Below are 27,420 nucleotides of genomic sequence, written 5' to 3'. Positions count from 1 at the left end.
TTTATTATTAGATCGATCCACTTACCTCCCCATTGATTACAATCCCACCAACTCACAAATTAGAAAACTCCATAGGCTCCTTAAGAAGGTCACTTCTTGGCCTGTGGAGATTACCAACAGACTAAAACCCTATAACTCTAGACCCCCCCGCATATATGGGCTCCCAAAAATACACAAAGAAAATGTGCCATTACGTCCCATAGTGGATGGCATTGATTCCCCCACTTACAAACTAGCCAAGCATTTAGCCAAAGCGCTCTCACACTATACTGGCAATACACCATCACACATAAAAAACTCAGCCCACTTCAAAGCCAGTATAGAAAACTTTACACTCCAACATAATGACATAATGGTCAGTTTTGATGTCTCCTCCCTATTCACGAATGTCCCCCTCAAAGAAACCTTAGAGCTAATCCAAGCTAAATTTCCTCCCGATATCTCAGCCCTATTTCAATTTACAATGAACTCAGGCTATTTCGTTTGGCAGGAAAAACTGTACAAACAGATAGAGGGGACAGCCATGGGTTCACCACTTTCCCCACCCTTGGCCAACTTCTTCATGGAGATGTTTGAAGAGAAAGCCTTAAACTCAGCCCCACAAAAACTACCATATGGCTTCGCTACGTTGATGATGTTTTCGCTATTTGGCCACATGGCCCGGATTCACTCCTCTCCTTCCTAACACACTTAAACAACCAACACCCTAGAATCAAATTCACCCTGGAAAAAGAGGAAAACAATAACCTCCCCTTCCTAGACACACTAGTCACCTGCCAACCTGATGGAACCTTGGTTTTCTCAGTTTATAGAAAACTCACCCATACAGGCAGATACATTCACCAACAATCCCATCACCCCCCCTCCTCACAACAATATTGAGTTATTAAGACATTATTCAACAGGGCAAAAATAATCTGTTCTAATGATCAAGCCCTAACCACTGAACTAAATCACATCCATGACACTTTCTCAGCCAACGGCTACCCCCTCCAAAAAATACTTTACCCAGTTATCCAAAACCCACCACCCCCTCCCCTTCACAAAAAAGATTACTCTAAATCCATCACCATTCCCTACATCCGAGGCACCTCGGAAAAAATCAATAAAATCTTAAAAAAACATGACCTGACCACTTGTTACAGACCACATAGAAAACTGGCATCCCTTATCCATTCCACCAAAGACCAACCACTTCCCCTAGACCTACCTGGTGTATACCAAGTCCCTTGCAGCTGTAAACTGTCCTACTTTGGCCAAACAGGCAGGACAGCAAATATCAGAATCTCAGAACACAAGGATTACATCCGATTTCACCAGTACAGCCACTCTGGGCTTGCAGACCACGCTCTGGATACTCGCCACAGAATAAGATGGAAGAAAGCCACAGTAATACACCGCAGCAAGTTCAAGTATGAAAGACTATTCATGGAATTAGCCTCGGCCCTTAGGAACATGCCAAACCTCAACAAATTTGGATGCATGAGATTGCCCCAAATTTGAGAAACTTTTATCAGAAGAACTTCAGCCCAAAGGCCAAGAACTACCAATATAGCCTGCCAGGGGGCACCATCAGGACTTTAGGAAAACACTAGCTTCCTAGCTTTAGTCTCATTTGCTGTTATTAGTACTTGTGTGCACTTTGATTACAACTGCAGATATATAGATGGGTCTATGGTTGGAAACTTCTGTTCCCTAACCATATGGAATGAATTTATAGACAGAACTTATATAATGCTAAAAGATTGCCCTTAAATGCAATCAGGTCTCTTGATAAAACATTACTCACAGAGAGTGTGGAAGTGCAATGGTAGGAAAACTAGAGCTGTTAAGGTAGATGCAAATGAGATAGCGTAGGAACCCATTAGGCAGGTCAGTGTGAGAATGAACATGAAATTGGGAGACTCTAGCCTTTTAAGTGATAAACTTCAATAGAGGGAGTCACTTTTGGATCCTACCTCGTACACTGCACGTCCATCTAGCAACAGTTTCTCAAGTTCACTCACTCCAAAGCCATTTAAATGCAATCCATCATGTCTGTATAATTCCATTTTCCCCTCAAATACATGCCATACATTCAAAAACTGCACTCCCTTCTCCTCACACAGTTCTGCTAGAATACCATTCATGATTTTTGCTCTCTGTCTCATCATTGCCATAGCTCTACAACACACCACCACTATACTGTTATCTTTCACTCTCCTCAATAACCTCCTGATATTTGTCCTTACTTTTCCTTATGTCCACTTAAATATTTCTCCCCACAATTACCACTAATTCTGTTGCTCATTTTTCCTCCTCAATAGCAGACCAAATGGATCTCTCATTAACCAATCCTCTAACAAAGAATGGCATCTCTATAACTGCTAATCTCAACACTCACCTCTTTTATCCTTTTTTCTTTCATTCTATTCGTTTGCACAATTCATTTGTTTTCACTAAATGCTTAATATCACTTCGCATATTCATCATTTCATTTTGAATAACCGTTTTATCAAATTTTGTTCTGCTGCACCTTACTTTCTTTTGCTCCCTTATCACTTACTTTCACTTCTATATTCTTGCATTCTTTCACTCCTTCAGTCTCACTAGCTTTAGTTCCATTTCTGTTTCTTTCACTTATGCTAGCTTTCATTCCTTCAGTCTGTTTTGCATTCATTAACTTGTAGTCTAACAAAATATCACACTTCCAAGAAATCCACACTTTCTCGTTTCTTGTTCAGTTCTCTCCACAAATACCTCTTTAACACTGAGAGCTGCTTAACCTTGCATAAGTATATTTGTAGTTTATATAAATTATATTTGAGGTTTGGCAACTCCCTAACAAAAAAAAAAAAAAAGAAAACTTCCACCAATCAAAATTCCTTGGATCATTAACAGCATACATAATATGGACAAAAAAATTGTTTCATTATTCTGATGACAGCTATCCCAAAATGGTTTTACTTAATGCTGTAAATAGATTTCATCTTCAATCATATTTTTAAGTGTTTAGTCCTGAGGAGTTTACATTAATCCTTTTTTTTTCATACTTAACTTTTTTTAGGTTTTAGATATTTAGGCTTTTAATGTAATTGAATCCTGCCCATCTTCAAATTTTATGTTGCATTTATCGTTAATATTATATCATTCATTACCAACCTACTTTTTGTTTTTATTCTATCTTTTAATAATTTTTTACATTTTTAGATTTTTTTCTAAATTATATTTCAGGTAAATTTCTTAGATTTCAATGAAGAGCTATCTAACTATTTCACTTATCACTAATTATCATACTTATTCATCACCATCCACATTTACAATTCGACTTTTTTTCCCATTTTGCTATTCCCGAATGTTATCCTCGTCTTCAGTGTTGAATACTATAGCTGCTACTCCTTTTTCCTTATCGTTATTGTATTTTTGCTCAGAAAAATCAAAACCTGTTTTTGTCATCTTTGTTTCAGTCACACCAATTATGCTGATTTGGTACTTATATAATTATTATTATTACATGCGCCCCCTCCATGGAGTCCAAAGACTCATCACAGGAGACCCAATCTACACAATCTATCATACCTATAATTGAACCCCCGTAAAAAAAAACAGACAAAGCACTCACAACTGACTCTGGTAACCCATTGCACTCATTCACAACTCTACAAGCAAAAAATCTAGTCTTCACACACCCCTACTAACCACACCTTTATTCAACTTCCAGGGATGACCCCTTATTCTGGCTCCTCTAGCTAAGTGATGAAACATTTCTCCTACATCCATCCTATAAAACCTTTAAGCAACTTAAATGTTTCTATCACATCTTCTCTTTTTCTCCTATCAATCAACTTCTGCAATTGACATACCCTCAATGTATCATCAAAGGAAACATTCCACAGGCCACTCACCTCTGAATCTTCTCCAGAGCTTCCACATCTCCAAAAAATCAAGGAGACCAGACTTGAGCCCAGTAATCCAGATGTTGACATATTAAGGCATTATAAAGAGGAATAACAACTTCCTTATCTCACCTGTTAGTGTGTTCTTCAATAGCCAGTACTCTCATGGGCTACCTTAGTAATATGTCCTCTAAACTTGAACTAACTGTCTACACTCTTATTCACTTAACCAGTGTCATATTCATCCATATTTATTCTAATTTACATAACAGAGTTCCATGTGGCATTTTGTCAAATGCCTTTGCAAAATCAAACAGAATCACCATGTAGCTATTTCATTTATCCAACTTTGCTGTTACTCTGTTATAAAAAGATAGTAAATTACTAAGCCATGATTGACTCTTCGCAAAATCATGTTGTCCCTCACACAGTATCATATTTTTATCCACCCATTCTTGAATTCTCTTTTTGACCAATTTTTTCAGTACTTTTACCACCACACCTGAGATACTTTTCTGCTAGTTCCATTGATGCAGCTTATGTTGACAATACCAATTTTCTCATAGACTTTGCTGATGACAAGCTGGGATGTGTTCCAGGATTTGTTCCAGTAGCTGATTTTTTGCTGTTTGTCCTAGTTCACTGACAAAAAGAATGGGGACCTTATTTAACTGGGCAACACCCCAGCCAGCATGAATTTCTGTCATTTTGCATTATGGTTGAAGCCAGTAAGAATGCAATTTGTTTTGCTAAATCCCAAATTGTCAACATATCTTCAGTATCCAGATAAATACCTAACAGGGTGTACCATGAGAAGGTGAGGACTGGACATTAGGTCAGAAGACCTGGTTGGTTCTATGCATTTCTTAAACGACTATGGATTTCTCCTCGCAGTCATAGAGCTTTGACTCCTAAACACCCTGAAAGAAATAGCTCTATCTTTGTATTCTTCTTTTCAACCATTTTCTGTCCACTGCTGGACGAAGGTGGCCTCCAGTTCTTTCCATCTCTCTCTGTGCTTGGCAAATGGTTGACCAATTTTTCCCAACAAAATTTGGCAGTTCACCACTCCACCTTCTTTTAGGATGTCCTCGGCCTCATTTCCCTTCTTTTGGAATCCAGTTCATTAGTATGGTGGTTCATTGCTCATCTTCTCTTCTGGATAGATGTCCAGCCCATTTCCATTTTAGTTATTTATGGTGACGAATGATGTCAGTGATGCGAGTCTGGCTTCTTATCCAGGTGTTTCACTTCTTATCTTTTAATGTGATGCCCAGCATCAACATCTCCATTTTTCTTTGAGTTGTTGTTAGTTTATTTGTGAGTGCTTTTGTTAGCGACCAAGTTTCACAGCCATATGTGATGACTGGAAGTATACACTGGTTAAATGTCTTCCTTTTTAAGCAGAGTGGGACATCATTGTTTTGAAAAATGCTTTTCAATTTTCCGAATGAACCCCAGGCAAGTTGAACTTTCCTATTTATTTCCTTTTGGAGTCTACAGTTTAGATCAATGAGATGACCTAAGTATGTATATGAAGAGACTCTTTTCAAGAAATTGTTTTCTATTATTATGTTTTTATGGTGTTATAAAATGATTCATTTATTTCGTATGGTGATTCAATGGCCATGAGCCCCATTTACAAGGAGGTATGGCACCACCTCAACACCCCACCCCCATTTTTTTTTATCTGGGCTCAGGAACTGGCATAGCTGACAATTTAGATCTATGGCTGGAGGGATTGTTCTAAGTATTCCTGACTATATCTGTGTGTGTGTGTTCACGGGGCCGGTTTGCCTGCTTGCGGGATGAAAAAACCCCAGATAAACTGCGGGAAAAACTCTGCTATCCACGCCCAAGACCAGCTAACTTGGCTATGGCTGAGGAAGATCCTTAAGCTCCTCATGTCATCAAGTGGAATCGAACCTAGGACACTCCTTCTCCAGGCATATGGTTGCAAAGTGCATAGCCACTAGGCTAACTGCACGGACTACAAAATGATTAAACATGATTTTAGTTTTTTCTCTGTTTATTTTTAGATTGACTTTTCTGCTTTCATGATATAGGTCTTCCATCATTATATTAGATGGGAAGATTCACTAGTGAAATCTATGGGTATAATATGGAAGAGAGAGGCTCAAAATCAAGATTGTTGGAGGCATCTTTGTGACCTGCACTCATGGAGAAATCCTGAATGAAACACAGGTCCACCAAGGTAATCATTATATTAAGGTCTTCTGGAGTGTTTGCAAAGTGTTAAGTTTCTGTTATTAATTTTTATACCAAGGTTTGTCCAGTTTATATTATTAAATATTTCTTGAAGGACTGCTGTAAAGGTTTTGGGTGACAGAGAATCTCCTTGTCGGACACCTTTTTCAATTGATATTTTATTGCTACTTGTGCAAAGTTGGATTGTTGCTGTTGCAGTGTGGTATATTTCCTGGCCCATATATTCTCCAGGAGCACTCTGATTCTGGAATGCTTTGATTATTGCATTAGTTTTGATGGAATCAAATGCTTTTTCATAATCAACAAAGGCTAAATTAGTTTTCTTCTGCTATTTCTATTATTTGTTTTACTGCATGAATATGATCAATTGTGTTAAAGCCTTTACAGAATCCTGCTTGTTCTACTGGTGATTTGAGTCTAGAAGAGGGGTTAACCTGTTTGTTATTACTTTTGTGAGAATTTTGTACAGAATTCTCGCATTCTATCTTTGTATATGATATATTAATATTACAAAGATTACCTCACATTTATATGTTGTGTATTAGAATCAATGGCCTTTCAAGCCCAAGTAACATGGTTTCATATAATGCTAATTAACACTCTGACAAGAGTGATTAACATTCTCTCTGTGTGTTTGCTATGTCTTTCAAAGCATGTATTTATTCTTGGATTGGTTTTGCATAAGAACAAACTTTTGAAAGGAAAGATTCTGTATGTCTAACATTCGAATTATAGAAGGATTCGAACCTACTGTAGATTTTTTTCAGCCAAAGAGCCATCATCAATATACAGTGAGCTATGGAGGCTAATGGGAAAACTGGTTCTGCAAATGTTATTTTATATCAAATTAAATATTTATTAATAGTAAAAGAGATTATGTAAATATTTGCATATTGCTTCTAGCATTCATTTGTTTTAATATAATCAATGTACTTCATAAGTTAAATATGTTTTCATTCTTTAGATAACCCAACTAGTAACATTCTAAAATTAACCATGTTAACAATTTGGCAAGTGTGAAATCTCATTTGTTTATTTCTTTTGGTTCTAACAAAGATTTTGGTTCTAACTGGCATTAGTAATGCCAGTGGTCTTTCAAAACTAAGACCAACAAAAGAGTAAGGAGCTACAATTTTAATTTTTGAGTAGTAGGAAAAATAAGTGGGAATAGTGCTAAAAATGTATTAAGTATGTGGATCCTGTGATGATCAAAGATTCAAAGATAATAGCACATATTACTACCATTGGGCCATGGGTAAGGTAGATTAGGTAATCTGGGAATCTTGCTCCAGAGACCAAAAAAGATTTTATATTACTTCAGATCTCCAATTAACAGGGTAGTGGTCTCACATTAGGTAATGAAATTCTTACATATATTATACTACTGAATAATATATGTAATAATTAAAAATATATTAAAAACAATGTAATTTATTTGATTATAAAATAAAGTTGAACAATTTTTTAATACAAATTGCAGGCTCAAATATTATTATTTGAGGTAGGACCACTCCTGCCCCTGCACCAGACTCTCATAAATCCACCTAGTCTTCGCCTAAAATCTAGAAAGCCTTTCTGGTCCATGAACGAACTCTCTTCAGCTGCCCTGCCATCAACACCTGACATGTGCAGAGGATAATGGTCCAACAAACGGCTTTCTGGTAGAAGATCCCTGTGCTCTGCAGCCTGGTTTTGCTCTTCCTAGTGTTAGATCTAAAATAGGCAACCTCATTTTTACATGACATCACCATTCCAGAATCTAACAGTAAACATAAAATAAATATGCATACTTATCTTTCAGCACAGTATAACTAGGTTTTTTTTGTAAACAACATCTTGTATATTAAACTTTGAATTATGTGAATTAAAATTAATGTATCTGCGTGTCAAGTATGAATGTAAGTCAGCAAAAAGGGGCAGTTATAAGAGAAATTATTAGTGATTTTCTACAAGTGAAAGAATGCAAGTTATTCAGCAACATAGGGCAAAGATCGCCCTAACGCTACAAGAGCAGTGTAAGCACCCACGGGCATCACATCTGAGAAGATATCGTGATGCATACATTCTCGGAAATAGAAAGTCCCGTACGTTGATCGGTGAAGTCACCCAGTCGGAGACCAATAGGCAGGACGATAAGAGAAATTCAAACTCAGAAAGGTGACGCTCTTGGGGAGCGTATAAAATCCGCAGCACAGAATTGAATCCCCCCCCCATTTTTTTTGTTCCTGCATTCTCTCCATACGGGCAACTGTAGCTGCTTCCTTTAAGGTTCTTGAATGGTAGTTATCTTCTATATAGGGCATAAGGCTCTTATCCCACTCAATGCAATGGTTAGTAGAGGCAAAGTGGCAAGAAAAGCCTGAAATGTCTTGTCTGTTGTTTCTGACATATCCTATGTGTTCTTTCTTTCTCGTTTCAAAGCTTCTAGAGGTTTGACCTACATAATTAATACCACATAAGCAAGGTATATTATATACTCCAGAGTACTTGTAGAATGGATGAGGATCTTTCGGTGATCTTAAAAATTTCTGAATAGTGTTGATTGGCTTGAATGCTACTCTGATATTATGTGGTTTTAGAAGGTTAGCTAATTTTTTGGAAATGCTGCTGACAAATGGAATAGTAATAGTATTGATGTATTGGACATCATCATATTGTCTATGAAGTAACGTCCAGTATAATGTCTAGTATCAACCTATCTGTGTATAGAAAACCTATAAATACTGGACGTTACCTCCATTTCAACTCGTTTCATCATCTAGCTCAGAAACTTAGCATTATTCATATGCTCAAGAAAAGAGCTATACAGTAAACAACAGATAAGAATGATCTACAAATGGAATTAACTACAATATCCAGAGAACTATCTTTAAATGGTTATCCAAAAAGACTCTACAACAAGATTCTCTTGACTGATATACCACATAGACAACGTGATGACGTCAAATACATCAGTACTATTACTATTCCATTTGTCAGCAGCATTTCCAAAAAATTAGCTAACCTTCTAAAACCACATAATATCAGAGTAGCATTCAAGCCAATCAACACTATTCGGAAATTTTTAAGATCACCAAAAGATCCTCATCCATTCTACAAGTACTCTGGAGTATATAATATACCTTGCTCATGTGGTATTAGTTATGTAGGTCAGACCTCTAGAAGCTTTGAAACGAGAAAGAAAGAACACATAGGATATGTCAGAAACAATAGACAAGACATTTCAGGCCTTTCTTGCTACTTTGCCTCTACTAACCATCACATTGAGTGGGATAAGAGCCTTATGCCCTATATAGAAGATAACTACCATTCAAGAACCTTCAAGGAAGCAGCTACAGTCGCTCAGTAAAACTGAAAGCCTAAACAAGAATCAGGGTCTAACCTTACCAGAAATTTGGAAAGCTTTAATCAGATCATTAAACATCAAAGAAATGAACTTTCATGACAATTACATCGTGAGCCATAACGAATAAATCACGTTCCCGAGACATGCACATTGCCTCGTTCAATACTAATTTTTTGTATGAATTAGAACCATCAGTTATAACCTAGTCTGTTACCTTCATATAGCTTACTAGTTTGTATTCCCTGAAGATGCCGATAGAAACATTGGCGAAACATGTAGGACGATAAAATAAAGCTACTTGACGAACATTATATAAAAAAAGTGTAATAGTCTTATACATAATAGTCAAGAAAAAATTCCACTCAATGCTTAATTATTTTAAGAACGAGAGTGTGAGAGAAAAGTAGAAGTTTAAATTAGAATTAATAATTGTTTTATTTTGTATTGCATTGCATAATGAGTTCATTAAATTTATTTGATGCTTTACATGTCTGTGTTTCTGATCATGCTGACTGAGCCTTCATAAAATACGAACCTGTGATTGTATGTGTGCGCGGGGATATCCCAATTAAGAGTAGTAGGGCACGACTGCAATAAACTAGAAAACCTAAGGCTTCTGAATTTTAGCTAAGATTATTAGTAGCACCTGATATTATTATTATTTATTATTAAACAAGACCTCATGGAGTCAAAGACTCATCTAGGAGGTCCTTTTATCTCACACACATCTCATCATACCGCATCTTAAACACATTCAAACTCTTTGCAGACACCACACTCTCAGGCAAGGCATTCCAATCACTCACAACTCTGCACGAAAAAAACCTGCCTCTCACTCCCCTACTCACACCCTCTTTATACAGTTTCCAGGAATGACCTCTGGTTCTCCCCTGATCTCCCACTATTCTCTGTAGAACTTCTCCACCATTGATCCTATAACAACTCCTTACCAACTTGTAGGTCTCTATCATATCTCCCCTCTTCCTTCTCTCCACTAGACTCTGCAAATTACATCTTTTCAATCTTTCCTCATACTCGACATTCCAGAGGTCAGAAACTACCTTAGTCAGTCGCCTTTGGACCCCTTCCAACATCTCTTCATCCTTCTGAAAACCAGGTGACCAAATCTGGGCACAATAGTCCATGTGTGGCCTAATCAAAGCCTTATACAATGGAACAAGAATCTCCCTACTTATACACGTCAGTGTCTTCCGCATCATTCCCAGAAGTCTTTGTATTGTCTTCACAATTTTGGCGATGTGTCCCCTAAATTTTAGATCCTTATCCACTATCATCCCCAGATCTCTTATTTCCTCTACTTCCAACAATATATTCTCACCAAGCATAAATTCTGCATCCCATCTTTGTTTTCCAAATTTTAAAACCTTACATTTTGCAACATTGAACTCACATCCCCATTTGCTTGCCCAATCACTCAATTTATTCAAGTCTTCTTGCAAGGCAAAACAACATCTTCACTACTCTTTATGGTTCGTCCCAACTTTGCATCATCTGCAAACAACTGAATATCTCCATCCAAATCTTCGCCAATATCATTAATATACAAGTTAAATAGTAATGGCCCTAAAACAGATCCCTGAGGCACTCCACTAGTGACTTTCCTTTTCCTGGATATTGCACCCCAATACACAACTTGTTGATACCTATCAGATAGCCAGTCTCAAATCCAATGCACTAATCTAATATCCAACCCCCATCTGCTCTAGTTTGACTGTCAACTTATCATGAGGTACTCTATCAAAAGCTTTCGCAAAATCCAAGTATATTACTGTGAATCCTTCTCCTCTGTCCAAGGAAGCAGTCGCTTTATTGCAATAAGTAAGTAGATTACTATAACATGACCTCCCTTTAGCAAATCCATGCTGTCCATCAAAGATTATACCATTGTTGTCAACCCAATTCTGGATCCTAGTTCTCCCAAGCTTCTCCAACAACTTAACCACAACACCTGACACACAGATAGGCCTATAGTTTGATGCTTGAGTTCGATCACCTCCTTTATGAAGTGGCACAATCTTGTCCTCCTTCCACTCTTTAGGGACTTCACCAAGTGCAAGACTCGTATTAAAAAAATATGTCAAGACAGGTGTCAACTCTCTGGCACATTCCTTCAGAATACGCGGTGATATATTATCAAGTCCCACAGCCTTATTTACATCTAGTTTACTCAACTCCCAAACACCTCTTACTCACTTACAGTCAGTCTCTCCTCCCCATCATCAACTGCTCTTAATCTCTCCATGAAGTCACATTCACAAGATTGAAAGATCTTTATGAACTGCTCATTAAGTATCTCCACCACACATTCTGCAACAGCTGTCTTTATACCATTTCCTCCAATCAATGTCATCCTTCCATAATCATTCTTTCTTTTGCTGGCTACATATTGAAAGAACTCCCTAGGATTCTTTTTGGCTTCATTAGCTAACTGCTGTTCATATCTCTCTTTAGCTACTCTCACCAACCAAGTCACCCTCCTTGCCTGGTCTTTGTAGACCTCATGAAATTGGTTACTTCCACTTCTCTTATGCTGCCTCCACAATGCCCTTTTTCTCTGTATTGCATGCTTAATCTCTTTATTCATCCATCTCACACCTACCTTATTTAACCTTCTCACCCATGGTATACATTTAGACATTGCATCTACTAAATAGTTCTTGAAAATCCCCCAAGCTGCATTGATCTCTTTTCCAGCTAACACCCCATTCCATGCTACACCTGCAAGCTGTCTCCTGAGCTCTTCATAATCACCCTCCCCTTGTAGTTCCACATATACCCTGTTTTCACAGGGGTCCTTGCACTGCTGGCAACCACCCAAGTAATCACCTCATGGTCACTTTCACCAATTGGTGGATGATTTGATATCTCATTGATAATTACATCCTCCGATGAGATGACCAAATCCAAGACCCTTAATCATTGTGTGCCCTCTGTTACATACTGTCTGAGGTAGTTATCCCTCAAAAACTCAAGAAACTCATTTTCTTTACTTCCAGTTGCTATCTCTTCATTCCAGTCTATATTGCCATAATTAAAATCACCCATAATGATCACCCTTTTCTTATTTGTTTGGCTTATTTGACTATACATTTCCAGGTTTTACCAGGTCTATAACAACATCCCACCAAGTATTTAATTCAATTCACCTCTATCTCACACCATACTGCCTCAAAACCACTGGCCCCATTTCCCTCTTGCATCTCTACCTTGTATAGATATAACTCTTTCTCTATCATCAATAGCACTCCCCCTCTCCCTTTTTACCCCTTCTATCTTCACGAAACACATTATACCTTTCCATCTCTATTCCTGTCAGGATGTCATCCTCATCTAACCATGTCTCACTTATTCCGACAATCTCTGGGTGCACAGACGCAATTAATGCAACCATTTCATCTGCCTTGTTTCTTATACTTCTAGCATTGGTATACAAACACAACAACTCATTTCTGGATCTACAGCTAGTTCCACTGATACCACTCACTCGATGTGATCTCTCCATGCTGGACTGGGGCCATTTCCCTTTCTGCTTCTTCATTTTAAACCCTATGCAATTCCATCTGTTTCCTTTTGAACCCTGATCATCCCATTACTTTCCTGCCTACACATGCTCTCACCTCCTCTTGGAGCATCCACCTTTCTCATGCCGTGTATCCCTGTCCACCCTGAGCCTCCCCGTTTCCCTGCTCCTCTTGCATACCCATTCTCTCATTTTCTATACTCACACCACTCACTTCCCCATTCATTTCCACTTCTTTAGTCTCTCCTGTCTTACTCTCCTGCTCTTCCACATCACTGCCCCTCTCGATCTGATTCATTCTCTCTATTCACTTCTCTACTTTCCAGAAGCAGTCTCTCCAAGCGACTCACACCATAACCACTCAAATGCAGTCTATCGCTCCCATACAGCTCACTTCGTCCCTCAAACTCATTCCACACATTAACAAACTGTACTCCCATCTCCTCATACATTTCAGCCAGAATATCATTCATAATCCTTGCTCTCCGCCTCATTTCACCACAATCATACCTAGGCAACAGATTGACTACCCTTCCTGTCACACTATTCTCTTTTATCTTTCCAAGCAGTCTCCTGAAATTCATTTTGACATGCTCTTTGTTCTCTCTCAAATCATTTGTACCAATTAATACAATTAACTCTTTTGCTCGTTCCCGCCTCATATCCAATGCCTCAATCACTCTACTCATTTTACCGCCTGGAAAACATACCGTGTGCATTTTATCCTCTAGCATACCATTAATAATGGAGTCGCCATACGCCACTCGCTCATCTTTCGTTAACTCTTTCATGCCATCATGATTTATTTTAATAGTTTTGACCTGAATTCTCTTAATTTCATTCTGCATCCATTTCATTTCTTGCTTCATCCAATCCAATTCGCCTTCTGAACATCGCGACACATTCTCTCTATCATTAAATCTTTCTAACTTTCTAACTCTCGACTCCCTCTTCTCACTTTCCTACTCATTCATCCTTCTTTGTTTCCATACTTTCGGTCCAGCATACATCCAACTTTCACTATCATTCTTCTCACTTTCACTCTCACATATCTTCTTTGTTTCCGTACTTTCGGACTAACATGTGTCCAACTTTCGCTATCATTCTTCTCACTTTTACTGTCATTCATCTTTCTTTGGTTCAGTACTTTCGTTCCAACATGCGTCCAACTTTCGCCATCATTCATTCTTTTGTCGCTATCATTCATTCTTTCAATTTTTTTTTATTTGCGATTTCTGCATCAAGCCATTTCTACTTTCATTCGTTCTCTCAATTTCGTTTCTTTCTGCCTCACTTTCGTCCCTTTTAACATCCATTACGGTTATCAAATCGCTCTTTTTCGTTTTTCCTGATTTTTTAACATTTTTTCGCCCATCTCTCTCACCATCCTTCTCTTTCAAACGTGCACTCGCGACACAATCAGTACTAACACTTTCAGTCATCAATTTCATATTTGCATTCATCAATTCCTAGTTCAGGTCACATTTTGCACACACCCTTCTTCCATCTGCACTAAACATCCACAAATCATTTATGTAATCGAAGGAATACATATAACAGACCTCACACTTAACGAAACGACTGAAATCTAAATTAAAATCATGGAATGACAATGCAGCCGCCATTTATTTTTTTTTTTCTCTGCAGGTTACTAGGTCTAATATTAACGATTTCGTCTAAAATATTTAGTTTAGACAAGAAAAAAACCCCACACTAATAATATCGGTAGCGTACAACATTTACAGCCACTCTTACTTAAACAATTACGCATATATACTTAATTATTCCTAGTAAAACTTATCTGAATCAGGAGCTTTTCAAAACACGTCCGTAGCACTTGACCCACTATCACCCTCTCCCTATGACTATTCTTAGGCATATCCTATGACTATTCTTAGGCTGAGTTTACATCTACCCTTAAGGTCCAGGCTGCCGCAGTAAATAAATTTGCCTTAGTGAATAGGATAGCTCATATTATTCAGGGAACAGGTATTTCTGGCGGCCCTTAGAAAGTTAAATTAAGTAAGGAAAAAATTAAAAATGAATAAATAATAGTATGATAGAACAAAGGCTCAGACCCGATGATAAGTATAGAATAAAAGAAGGATTGTAAAGATTTGATAACATTAACACTAAGACATGATAAAAGTTAAAATTAAAATAAGAATAAAAAAATAAAAAATAAATAAAAAGGAAACATAACGATAAAAATAAAACAGAGAGAAGGCCACATAACAATGGCGCAGCCGACATAACAAAAGGTGCAAGCGGTAGGATTTTGATAGAAGAGGTTGAAGTAAGAAAGGATATAATTAAACACAGAGCATCGATATAACAATAGCAAATAACACTAGGAAGATTTGGTCATCAATCAACAGGATCAGAACTATTCTCATTTTTTTTAAATTTTTTCAGAAATTATGGACTTGACAACCGTGTTATTAATAACTCTTTTAATTTCCCGACGTTTTGATCTTCATATTAAGATCATCATCTGGAGCATATACAAATATAGAGGACAAGCTGAGTTACATTACATACAGTAAGCTAGAGAAACAATGATTTGATCAAAGGATATTCTACTGGCATGACGTCTAGCGAAAAAAAAAAAATTAATTATTTAGAAACTACATCAAGCTAAATTCTATTTATGATAACATGAATAAACATTCTTTCTTACAATGATGTCCTATTTTTAGCATTACAATTGTTTTTTTGTTGGGTGGTGGTAGGAGTTTGTGTATATATTGACCGGTATGTGTCGATTTTCGGTAAACAGTGAAGGAAAAATTGCCAGAAGGAAGATGTGTGACAAGTGTATCTATAAACAGGACTATAGATAATCCAGGATCCTAAATCAAAAATAACAATTGTATTGCTAAAAATAGGACATCAATGAAAGAAAGAATGTTTATTCATGTTATCATAAATAGAATTTAGCTTGATGTAGTTTCTAAATAATTAATTTTTTTTTCCACTAGAGGTAATGCCAGTAGAATAACCTTTGATCACATCACTGTTTCTCTAGCTTACTGTATATAATGTAACTCAGCTTGTCCTGTATATTTGTATATGCTCCAGATGATCTTAATATGAAGATCTAAACGTTGGGAAATTAAAAGAGTTATTAATAATACGGTTGTAAAGTCCATAACTTCTAAAATGAATGCTGATCACCGTGCAACACTAAAAGAGAGGATCAGAACTAACCAGGGAAGATGTGGCTACCTACTACATAAACGGGGGGCTATTAGACCACTTTTATTGTGATTGTTCTCCCATGGCTCAGATGATTACTTATACTGTGAACGACTGTCCAAGGTGCCAATTTCATGGTGGTGGTCTACAGAACATCCACAAGATGACAGATGAGACCCCAATTGGATTGGCTTTCCAGACTGGACATTGACCTGTAGCTGTTCTGTATTCCTTTTGCCATAAGAATAAATAAATAAATTTGAGGTGGGGAAACAAGGTGAAAGAACTTGAAGAAAATAACCAAACCTGGGCAAATTCTTATTTCACCCGTCATTAGTAAGGTGGCAGTGTCACAGTTATTTCTTTCTATATCTTTGGGATCTGTGACACCCCACCTTACTAACGCCAGGTTAAAAAAAAAAATAATAAAAAAAATTCTCTAGAAGCACATAATTAAATTCAGTATTTGATTCTTTGAAATAAGTGATTTCAAAGTGCAAGAAAGTGATTTGACATCACTTCCTGCACATAAATTGAAATTAAGGGAAAAAAGGCTCTAGTAACTAAATCAGTATGTACCTCAACGGTTCATTTCTAGTGAGCACAGGATTGGTGAACCTGAGATACCTGATGCTAGATACCGGACCAAGTCTTACTTTGCATAATATACATCTGTTATATTATCTTTAGACTGGTCCCTCCTCTTTTTTCCCCCCTCTTTCCTTTTATTTTCTTCTTCCTAACCCTCTCCCAAGTAATATTTTAGTATTTGAGAGCTGGGGGTATCTTTCCTATCTTACTGAACTTTCTTCTTCACAGCAGTGAGAGTCTGCCTTTTATATCCTTACCTAAATAGGCTGCCTTTCCATGCTGGGGGTATGTTTCCTATCTTACTGCACTTTCTTCTTCACAGCAGTGGGAGTCTGCCTTTTATATCCTTACCTAAATAGGCTGCCTTTCCATGAAGCCTGGCCAGCATGGAAGTGATATCAGCAGTTCAATCCACTGATATTGTTGTATAATGAAACCTGTGGAGCATTCATGACTAAACATACACACATAACCACGGTAATAAGATTTTTTAATATGTAAATATTTCATTCTAAGTATCATAGGGCATCGTCAGTACAGTTAATTCAAACAATACTAGGAATCACATATAGTAGGGTGCATGCTTACAATGAAATCCCTCTATGCGTGCAGTAGCATGATAAATTAAATTAAAATATGTCAGGAAGAAAAAAAGATTACATTAAAATGAGATAACATATACAAAAATTATTTTACACAATTTAGGATGACAACATTCCCAGACTTTAGGGATAGTAAGAACGTCCTTATGGTTCAAATTAGGTCTGTGACGTAGGGCTTCAGCACCTTCCTTATATAAATGTTCATGTTTATGTGAAGATCTATGTGGAAGTTTGGTCTTCTTCCAATGGATCCTATGGTTAGGGTTTTCAATTCCGTGTTGTGTGAGGCCAGATTTCTGCGGTTTCATAAGATGGATATGGTCTTGATGTTCTGAAATGTGTTTGCAAATGGATCTATCTGTCAGTCCATAGTAGGACAATTTACAGGAGCATGGGACCTCGTACAAGTCACGTAGCATCAGAGGTGAGAGTTTGTATTTAGGAGAAGGTAACAATTGTGGACTTGGTTGATGGTAGCAGCCAATTTATATTTCTTCATAATTTTTTGAAATATGAATAATTTAAATCCGTTCGGAGATGCCTTTGACATAAACAAACCCATAGGATTCCCATACCTTATGTCAAAGGCATCTCCGTAGGGCTGAAGCCCTGCATCACAGACCTAATTTGAACCGTAATGATGTTCTTACTATCTTTAAAGTCTGGGAATATTGTCATCCTAAATTGTATAAAATAATTTTATATATGTTATCCCATTTTAATGTAATCTTTTTTTTTTTTTTTTTTTATTTCAGACATATTTTAATTTAATTCTTTAACACACTACTGCAAGCATAGAGGGATTCCATTGTAAGCATGCTCTAACTGTATGTGATTCCTAGTATTGTTTGAATTAACTGTACTGACGATGTCCTATGATACTTAGGACGAAATATTTACTTATTAAAAAATCTAATTACTGTGGTTACGTGTGTATGTTTAGTCAATCTACTGATACACTGTATGATCCTTTCAGAAGTTAAAGTCTCACTCATATCATCTCATTTTCTCCTGTTTGCCAGTATCTGCAATACACAAAAACCAACATTATTTTTAACACTTTCCTTTGCACTTTCTCCACTGTATTAGAATCACCTTGGAAACTGGAAGACCAGACTCATGCATAATAGTCCAAGAGAGGGCTTATCTAGGCCATGTAAAGAGTCAATGACTTCTTTATCTCTACATGTCAAGATTTGTTTCAATCTTTGTTATATGGCCCTTGAACTTCAACTTTCTATCTGCTAAAACTTCAAGAATTATTAGCCTATGCTGTTCATTGTGAAGTACAAATTCTCCACCCAATACTGTACACAAGACCTAAACAACTTTTTTCAAATTCATCACCACCACTGCAGAGATACTAAAAGGTTGATAGCTGAATACATTGGGCTTTGCATCATCCTTCTGCAATAGGATTATCATACATTCTTTTCACTCCTATAGAATCTTCCCTGCTCTGAGACTCTAATTATATAGCAAGTTTATCTATTTTAGCATTCATGCTGATATCTCATCAGTCCCTATTGCTTAATTCTTGTTTAGTTTGTTTAATAGCTCTAGTACATCCTCTTCATACATCTGAGTTTTTTCATCATGTGAAAAGGTGGCAGTGAGCTCAATGTTGCATACAGAGGTTGACAGCTTTTAACAAATTGGGCACTCATTAGTTGAACAGTCTCTTCTGCATACCATCTCCATTCAGTAGAGTTATTCTTTCTTTTACTTGATAACAATAGAATTCTTATGGGTTGTTTTCAGCTTACAGAGCCAGTTTCTTTTCATTCTCAGACTTTGTTTTCTGTATAATATTTGTAACTCTCCTAGCCTGCTCATTATAATTTTTTGAATGAAGGACTTTCATCCAGATCTTCATCCAGCAGCAAACAGAAAATGGCTGATGAAGAAATCAGTATATATCTTTGAGAAAATATCAAGACAAAAAAAAAGAAAAAGGTAAGACTTCTACGCTTAAAAGTAACTATGAAAAAATCATCAGAAAGTTAAGGAAGAGTGATGAAGATTAAAATGGTGCAAAATGTCCTAGAGACTTCAAAAAAGGGCTTAAAAATGAGGAAAGAGTATCACAAAAAGAATAAAAGTTCATAAAGGTAATATAAAAATAAGACAAGAAGAATATTAAAGATTTTTTTATTCTAACATGAACCCTATACATGAGAGTTAGCAAAACCTATAGCACATCAACGTTATGTGTGGACAAATTGCATTTCATGGATACATTTAAGATGGAAAACCACATGAAATATAAAATGTGAAAGGAGATTCAACTGAAAATCTCAAACAGATGCTTTGAATGACAGGCTGATCTGTGTGTGTCTGGAGTTATGGTTAAAGTGTTGGAGAGGTTAGTGAGAACTACTATTTTTCAGGATATAACAAGATATACTAAGATATCAATTATAATAATTTTAATTAATACTTTCCTATATTTTGGCAACAGATTTGGCTGGTGTTTGGCAGAGTGGATAAGGGTTGCAAATTTTTGTACAAAGTAGGGTTTTTGTACAAAGTTTAAGGTTGGATTTCCTTAGGATTTTTGTCTATTTTGGATGTGCATTGGTTATATTGAATGGTGATAGATCTTTAATGTCCATTCTGAAGGAGAGGTGGAAAGGGGGCTGCATTTACAGGGTTTTAATATTTTTTGGATTTTTTTTGGGATTTTAGCCATTGGCTAAGAAAGTGTTGAGATTATGGTCAAGTTCAGTAGTTAAGGCACTGTTATCAGAAGTGATTAATCTGCCCCTGTTATATTGGGTTTGTATAAAACCATGGTGGAGGGAAGAGGGTGAAATGACTGCTAGGGAATGTATCTACCTGCATATGTGGTTTTCTGTAAATGGAGAATGGTAGAGATTATCATTGATTACCTACCATCAGGCTGGTGGGTAATCACTGTCTAGAAATGTGAGACTATCATTGTTTTCCTTTTCTAAGGTGGATCCTGGGATGTTGATTGTTTAGAAGAGTTAAGAAAATGTGGAGTGTATCCAGACTATGTGGCCAAATTGGCCATATCACCAACAATAAACTCTGGCTTAAAACTTCTTTTTTACTTTAAGCAAAAATTAGAGATAATTTATCTTACCGCAAAGAAGATAAACTTACCCTAAATGCATGGAACTTTCTTCAACAGGAGCCCATAAAAGATTTGGTGCCATGACTATTGCTATGTTTTGAGATGACATCTTGTTTACTTCTGAATTTGTAGTTAACTTTGCCAAATATTTAATAATATACCTAAAAATTAACAAAAAGTTTATCAATGTGCAAAATTATAATAAACAAAGCTGTAGATTAAAATCTAATTATAATTATTGCATTTACTACTATTAAAAGATTCCGTGTGTAGAGGCTTAAGTGCTGTGAGGACATCATGTTGGAGGCTTAATGGATTTTTTACAACACTCAAAAAGAATTAAAATAGAATTTAATACTTCCTATATTTCGTCCTAGTCACTAGGACATCTACGGGGATTACAAAAACAATTAATGTAACATGCACACACAAATCTTACAATACTAAGCCCAACCACGTGGGTGACACTAAAGTCCTATCTAGGTGGAGTGCCCTCTAAGGGCGGGCCACCTACACATACTTGTATGTGTAGGTGGCCTGGAATGTAAGGTGGGACCTCTGGTGATGAGTGTTTCCCAAATCTTCGGAAGCTTAATGCAACTGTATTTATTAAGATTTGGTTGGTTTCTGAGAGCTGCTGCTGCTTCTAAGAAAAGCCTCTCTTTCTTGAATTTGCTGTGGTGGAGCATGGTGGTTTTCTTCCATGATACTCTGTGGGTGGTGTCCAAAACATAGTCAGCCAAGCCTGAATGGCCATAGTTGTGTTTACAGATGTAAGACTTGTGTTCCTCCAGGTGGATGGATGCTGATCTGCCTGTCCATCCAAAGTACGCCAGCTTACAGGAACAGGGTACTTTGTAAACTTCAGGCAGAGAGAGAGAGAGAGAGAGAGAGGGGGGAGCTGATCTTTCGTAGAACGGATAAGGGTAGCAAGTTTGTGGTAGGGCATATATGCCGTGTGTAGGTTGTACTTTTTTAGTATCTTGGCTATTTTTTCAGATGTGCCACGGATGTAGGGTATGGTGATGGCATTTTTAAAATCTTGTTGACGAGAAGGATGGGGAATGGGGGAGGAATTGATTATTTTTTTGATACTGTGTTTGTTGTAGCCATTGGAGAGAAAAGTGTTGTGTATGTGGTTAAGCTCAGTAGTAAGGGCGGTTCCACTGGAACAAAGATTGTGGGCTTTCTTGGTAAGAATTTTGATGATGCCATATTGTTGTGAGGGGTGGTGGTGGGAGAGTTTGTGACTATATCTGCCTGTGTGTGGGTTTTCTGTATACAGTGAAGCCAAGTGTATCATTAGGCAGGCGTGTGACTGAGGTGTCTAGGAAGGGTAAACAATTGTTTTTTTCCATAGTAAACTGGATTCTTGGATGTAGGCTATTGAGATGACTGAGGAAGGAGTCTAACGTGTCTGGGCCATGAGGCCAAATGGAGAACACATCATCTACATATCTTAGCCAGATAGAAGGTTTGAGTGGGGCTGAGTCTATGGCTCATTTTTCGAAATCTTCCATGTAGAAATTGGCAAGGGGGGGCATTGCAGTTCCCTCTATCTGCTTGTAGATTTTGTTCTTCCAAGAGTTAAGGCACTGTTATCAGAAGTGAAATACCCAGAGTTAATGGAAAAGAGATCTAAGATGTCAGAGGGAAAAACGTTTTCTAAGAGAGATAAGGTGTCAGTTAAGGGAATATTGGCAAACAAAGAGGAGATATCAAACCTTACCAATATGTCTGCATTATTCAAGGTTAAATTTTCTGTGAGAGCTCTAAAGTGAGTCGAGTTTTTTAGACTCAGCCCCACTCAAACCTTCTATCTGGTTAAGATATGTAGATGATGTGTTCTCTATTTGGCATCATGGCCCAGACACGTTAGACTCCTTCCTCAGTCATCTCAATAGTCTACATCCAAGAATCCAGTTTACTATGGAAAAGGAAAAGAACAATTGTTTACCCTTCCTAGACACCTTAGTCACACGCCTGCCTAATGATACACCTGGCTTCACTGTATACAGAAAACCCACACACACACACACAGGCAGATATATTCACAAACTCTCCCACCACCACCCCTCACAACAATATGGCATCATCAAAACTCTTACCAAGAAAGCCCACAATCTTTGTTCCAGTGGAACCGCCCTTACTACTGAGCTTAACCACATACACAACACTTTTCTCTCCAATGGCTACAACAAACACAATATCAAAAAAATAATCAGCTCCTCCCCCATTCCCCATCCTTCTCGTCAACAAGATTTTAAAAATGCCATCACCATACCCTACATCCGTGGCACATCTGAAAAAATAGCCAAGATACTAAAAAAGTACAACCTACACACGGCATATATGCCCTACCACAAACTTGCTACCCTTATCCGTTCTACGAAAGATCAGCTCCCCCCTCTCTCTCTCTCTCTCTGCCTGGAGTTTACAAAGTACCCTGTTCCTGTAAGCTGGCGCACTTTGGATAGACAGGCAGATCAGCATCCATCCACCTGGAGGCACACAAGTCTTATCTGTAAACACAACTATGGCCATTCAGGCTTGGCTGACTATGTTTTGGACACCACCCACAGAGTACCATGGAAGAAAACCACCATGCTCCACCACAGCAAATTCAAGAAAGAGAGACTTTTCTTAGAAGCATCAGCAGCTCTCAGAAACCAACCAAATCTTAATAAATACGGTTGCATTAAGCTTCCGAAGATTTGGGAAACACTCATTACCAGAGGTCCCACCTTACATTCCAGGCCACCTACTACCGCCCTTAGAGGGCGTTCCACCTAGATAGGACTTTAGTGTCACCCACGTGGTTGGGCTTAGTATTGTAAGATTTGTGTGTGCATGTTACATTAATTGTTTTTGTAATCCCTGTAGATGTCCTAGTGACTAGGACGAAATATAGGAAGTATTAAATTCTATTTTAATTCTTTTTGAGTGTTGTAAAAAATCTATTAAGCCTCCAACATGATGCTATTAAAAGACAATATCCTTAGAAAATGCAAAAACGAAGTTACCAGTTGGAAACAGAAGTAATTTTAGGTAGCTTTTAGAAGCACCATTACAAATGTGAAAACATTATTCACTATCTGAATACAATTGAGATTTGTACAGATTTAACAGCTGTTTCAGAGGTATAAAAAAGTTTTGAGGAAAGAAGAAGAAAACACAAGCTCTTAGATTTATAACAGTGCTTCACAGTATACACAGTGTGCCCATTAAATAATGAGATTGTTACTCTTATTCAAAGGACTGTCCTGTAAAAAATCAAACATGTTTATAGTTTTGATCACTAGAGTGTGTTGTAATCACAGGTGTAATCTTCAAGTCGGGTGATGCAGCAGTTTTCTTGTGGTGACCATTGAAGTAAGAGTGTGTGAGTGGAGCATGTCAGAAGTTGTATCATGGAGTAAACAGCTGCAATAAAATTTTACTGTAAATTAGGAAAAACTGAAAAAAATTAGGAAAAACTAAAAAAAAGACTGGGAAAATTCCCATGTTACTCCTCTAAGTAAATATTACTTTTATGACTCTTTAGGCTATTTTTGTTTAGGAGTATCCTTTTTTATAATGCCATTGGCTTTTTACTTAAATTTTAGGGTATTATTGATGTTTTATATGGACAGATATATGAAGTATATATAGGAAGAAAAAGCAGACATACCTTAGTGGGATGTTGCTGGTTGTCTTCTTTTTCAGTGGCATCCCAACATATGACGATATACATTCATTGTTGAAGGAAGGAAGTATGACCTGAACGATGGTGAGGCAAGAGGTATACGAACTTTTTTTTGAAAAATCCAGGTTTTTTAATATTTTTTAAGTCTTTGGTGTATCTATGTCGTATTCTATTCGTTAGAGTCGTGACCTAATTTTTATGTTATGGAGCTTCCAATTCTTGAAAATTATGCAATAAAAAAACTCAATAAACGGTGAACATTTATTGAGTTTTTGTCACATTTTATGTTATCGTTTCCGATATTCTAAGCATCGTTTCATTTTCCTGTATGTCTACTATTATAGCCTTGTCGATTTGCGGGGCATGTTTCTGTTCAAGAGCATGGACAGCTATTTCTGTTTTTTCTGTATTTTTTTTATTTTGATTGTTGCGTTTTTTATTGTTTAAATGTTCTGGAATTCGGATGATGAAGTCACAGAAGTGTTCTTGTAGTCTTGCCCACAAAGATCTGATAGTAGAACCTTGTAGGTGACATCACAATGTTGTTGGCAAGGAAATTTGTAAACCACATTGTTTACAAAAAAGGGTTTATGGTGATGACTGTCTGAGCTGTGCACAGGTGTTCTGTGGTTTTCAAAGTTAAAGGGGAGGCAGGAGTCCCAGGAGGATGAACCACACTGTGGATGGCCAGTTTCTGTAAGGACAAACGAAAATGTAGTGAAAGCTAGGGAAATTGTTGACTATGACAGGCAAATAACTACTAGGCTATTTGCTGTACAAGCTTGGTGTTCGTAAGTAAACAGCCAGATTAATCTTAGAAAAAGATTTACACAAGAGGAAGATTTATTCGTGGTTTATGTCGCACACATTGTCACATGAACAAAGAGAGCACCAGATTGTATGTTGTCAAAATTTCATCCATGCAGTTGATTGACATCATGAAGTGTTGAAAAGAATTGTCACTGGTGATGAAAGCTGGTGTTTTCAGTTGATCTGGAAATGAAATGCCAGAGCATGAAATACTGTGAAATGTCTTCTTCCTGGTTTTTGCAACCTAGACAGGTTGCAAAAATCATGTGTCAAGACAATGGTTTTTTTTCCCCCCTCGGGTTTTGTTCCAGAGGGCACCACAGTGAATAGTCGGTATTATTGAGGAGGAATGCAATGTCTGTATACCTGCATGTGACAGGTCAGGAAAGAACTGTTCTACAACAAGAATTGGTTTCTGTAACACAACAATGCACCCATGCACTGTGCTCTGGCTGCAAAGTCAATCTGTGGGATTGAACATCCCCCATTTGCCAGAGATGGCTCCCATAGACATTTTCCTCTTCCCAAAGATGAAGTGTGCTTTGAAAGGGGGCACTTCAGCAACATTGAAAGTGTCAAGACAATGGGTTTTTTCCCCCCCCAGGTTTTGTTCCAGAGGGCACCACAGTGAATGGTCGGTATTATTTAGGAGTAATGCAATATCTGTATACCTGCATGTGACATGTCAGGAAAGAACTGTTCCACAACAAGAATTGGTTTCTGTAACACATGCACTGTGCTCTGGTTGTGAAGTCAATCTGTTGGATTGAACATCCCCCATTTGCCAGAGATGGCTCCCATAGACATTTTCCTCTTCCCAAAGATGAAGTGTGCTTTGAAAGGGGGGCACTTCAGCAACATTGAAGACATACAACATGGTGTGACCCAGACACTGAAGGAGGTTCTCATTCAGGACTTCCACCATGCTGTCAAACACTGGTACGAAAGATGTAAACATTGTGTGGAGTTGGAGGGAGATTATTTTGAAAGTGTAATTGACTATTCCAAATACAGTTCTTTGTTTTGATATAAATTATTGTCTCGTTACTTATTGGGTGCATTGTGTAAACAACATGAAGAGAAAAAATCTAATTAATTTATTATTATTAATGCCATACCACATGGAGTCTAAAGACTCATTGTGGGAGGTGTTATATAAAAACGGTGTCATATAAAAACACTGTGCCTTAAACTCATTCAATGTATCTGCATTCACCACAAAGTCAGACAAAGCTTTCCACACACCAACCACTCTCCATGCAAAGAACCCATACTTTATGCCCCTGCTCACAACCTCCTTATACAATTTCTAGGTATAAGGACAATCTCTGTTCTTACTGATCTTGTTAACTTTGTCAAGAAGTTTTCCTAGTTCTTCCTTGTCATCACAAAGGAGTACTGTATCATTAGCATATTTCAGATTACCAATCAATCTACCACCTATCCCAATTTCTGTCTTAAGCTCATCCAAAGCTACATGCATGATATCCTCAGCATAGACACTAAACAGGTGAGGAGAAAGCAAGCATCCTTCCCTACCTCCCTTTCCAAACTGAAGCCAATCAGTTAATCCAACAACTGTTCAACACATGGCTTCTTCTTCATTGTGCAAGTTAGCTATCAACCTGACAGTGTGTTGAGGAAAACCTACTATTTTCATTACTTTCCACAATTTCACATGCTGAATACAATCAAAAGCATTAGACTAGTCTAGAAAATACATTACCATAGGGAGTCTAATTTCTTTAGACTTTTCTCTGATATAAGGCAGAAGATCTGATCTCTGGTACCCTAACCTTTCCTAAAACCTGCATGTTCCTCAGGCATCTCTGCCTCAAACCTATTTAAAATGATCTTTTATAAAATCTTGCTTGCATGAAAGATAAAATGAATAGTACCATAGTTCTTGCAATCTTATCCCCCTTTTCATGGTGGTATGAAAACAGACTTCTTCCAGTCTCTAGGCCATGATACCATCTCCCCTATCCTTGTAATCAATCTAGGAAACACTGTTATCTCTCCATCTCCCCCCCCCCCCATGTGACCTTATTGCTGTTAAGCTGTTTAACTGCTCTTTCAACCTTATGCCTAAGTAGAGGAGGTTCCAAACTGAAATTTTCCCGGTGAGAGCTTCTCCAAATTTTCCTTATCCTTTCTGTGGTATGGTTTCTCACAGCATTCTTTCCACCTGTTTTTGATTTCCAGTTTTTCTGTTACTAATGCTTCATTCCTGTTTTTGCTGACATTCAATTTGGGCTTAAACTGTGCTTCAGGTCACAAGTTAAACAAAACATCCTTTTATAACTGTGCCTCCTCATCTGGAACTTTATTTCTTCACTATATAATCTTTGATATTCTATCACCTTATGTCTCTTTGCTTCTCCAACTGTCTTCTTTTGATGAGATCCCATGATGAATCTGATATCCATGGGTCTCTTGGCCT

At 37.4% G+C, this 27,420-nt stretch overlaps 1 protein-coding gene across 1 annotated transcript in view; it reads right to left on the bottom strand.

The window, feature by feature from the left end:
* The window catches only part of LOC150107867 (uncharacterized), a 393,004-nt gene that overhangs the window by 154,775 nt on the left and 210,809 nt on the right, over positions 1–27,420 (bottom strand). Inside the window, exon 9 of the mRNA XM_090415366.1 lies at positions 20,512–20,643. Within this exon, the coding sequence (XP_090271492.1) occupies positions 20,512–20,643 (132 nt within the window). The remainder of the gene's footprint in view (positions 1–20,511; positions 20,644–27,420) is intronic.

The sequence above is a fragment of the Typopeltis vanoorti genome, chromosome 3 (genome assembly GCF_054136105.1).
Source record: "Typopeltis vanoorti isolate ZY-2024b chromosome 3, IOZ_Tvanoo_1.0, whole genome shotgun sequence".
Taxonomy (NCBI): Eukaryota; Metazoa; Arthropoda; class Arachnida; order Uropygi; family Thelyphonidae; genus Typopeltis; species Typopeltis vanoorti.
The sequence above is the reverse complement of the archived record's forward strand: the minus strand, read 5'-3'. Positions and strand labels throughout refer to the sequence as shown.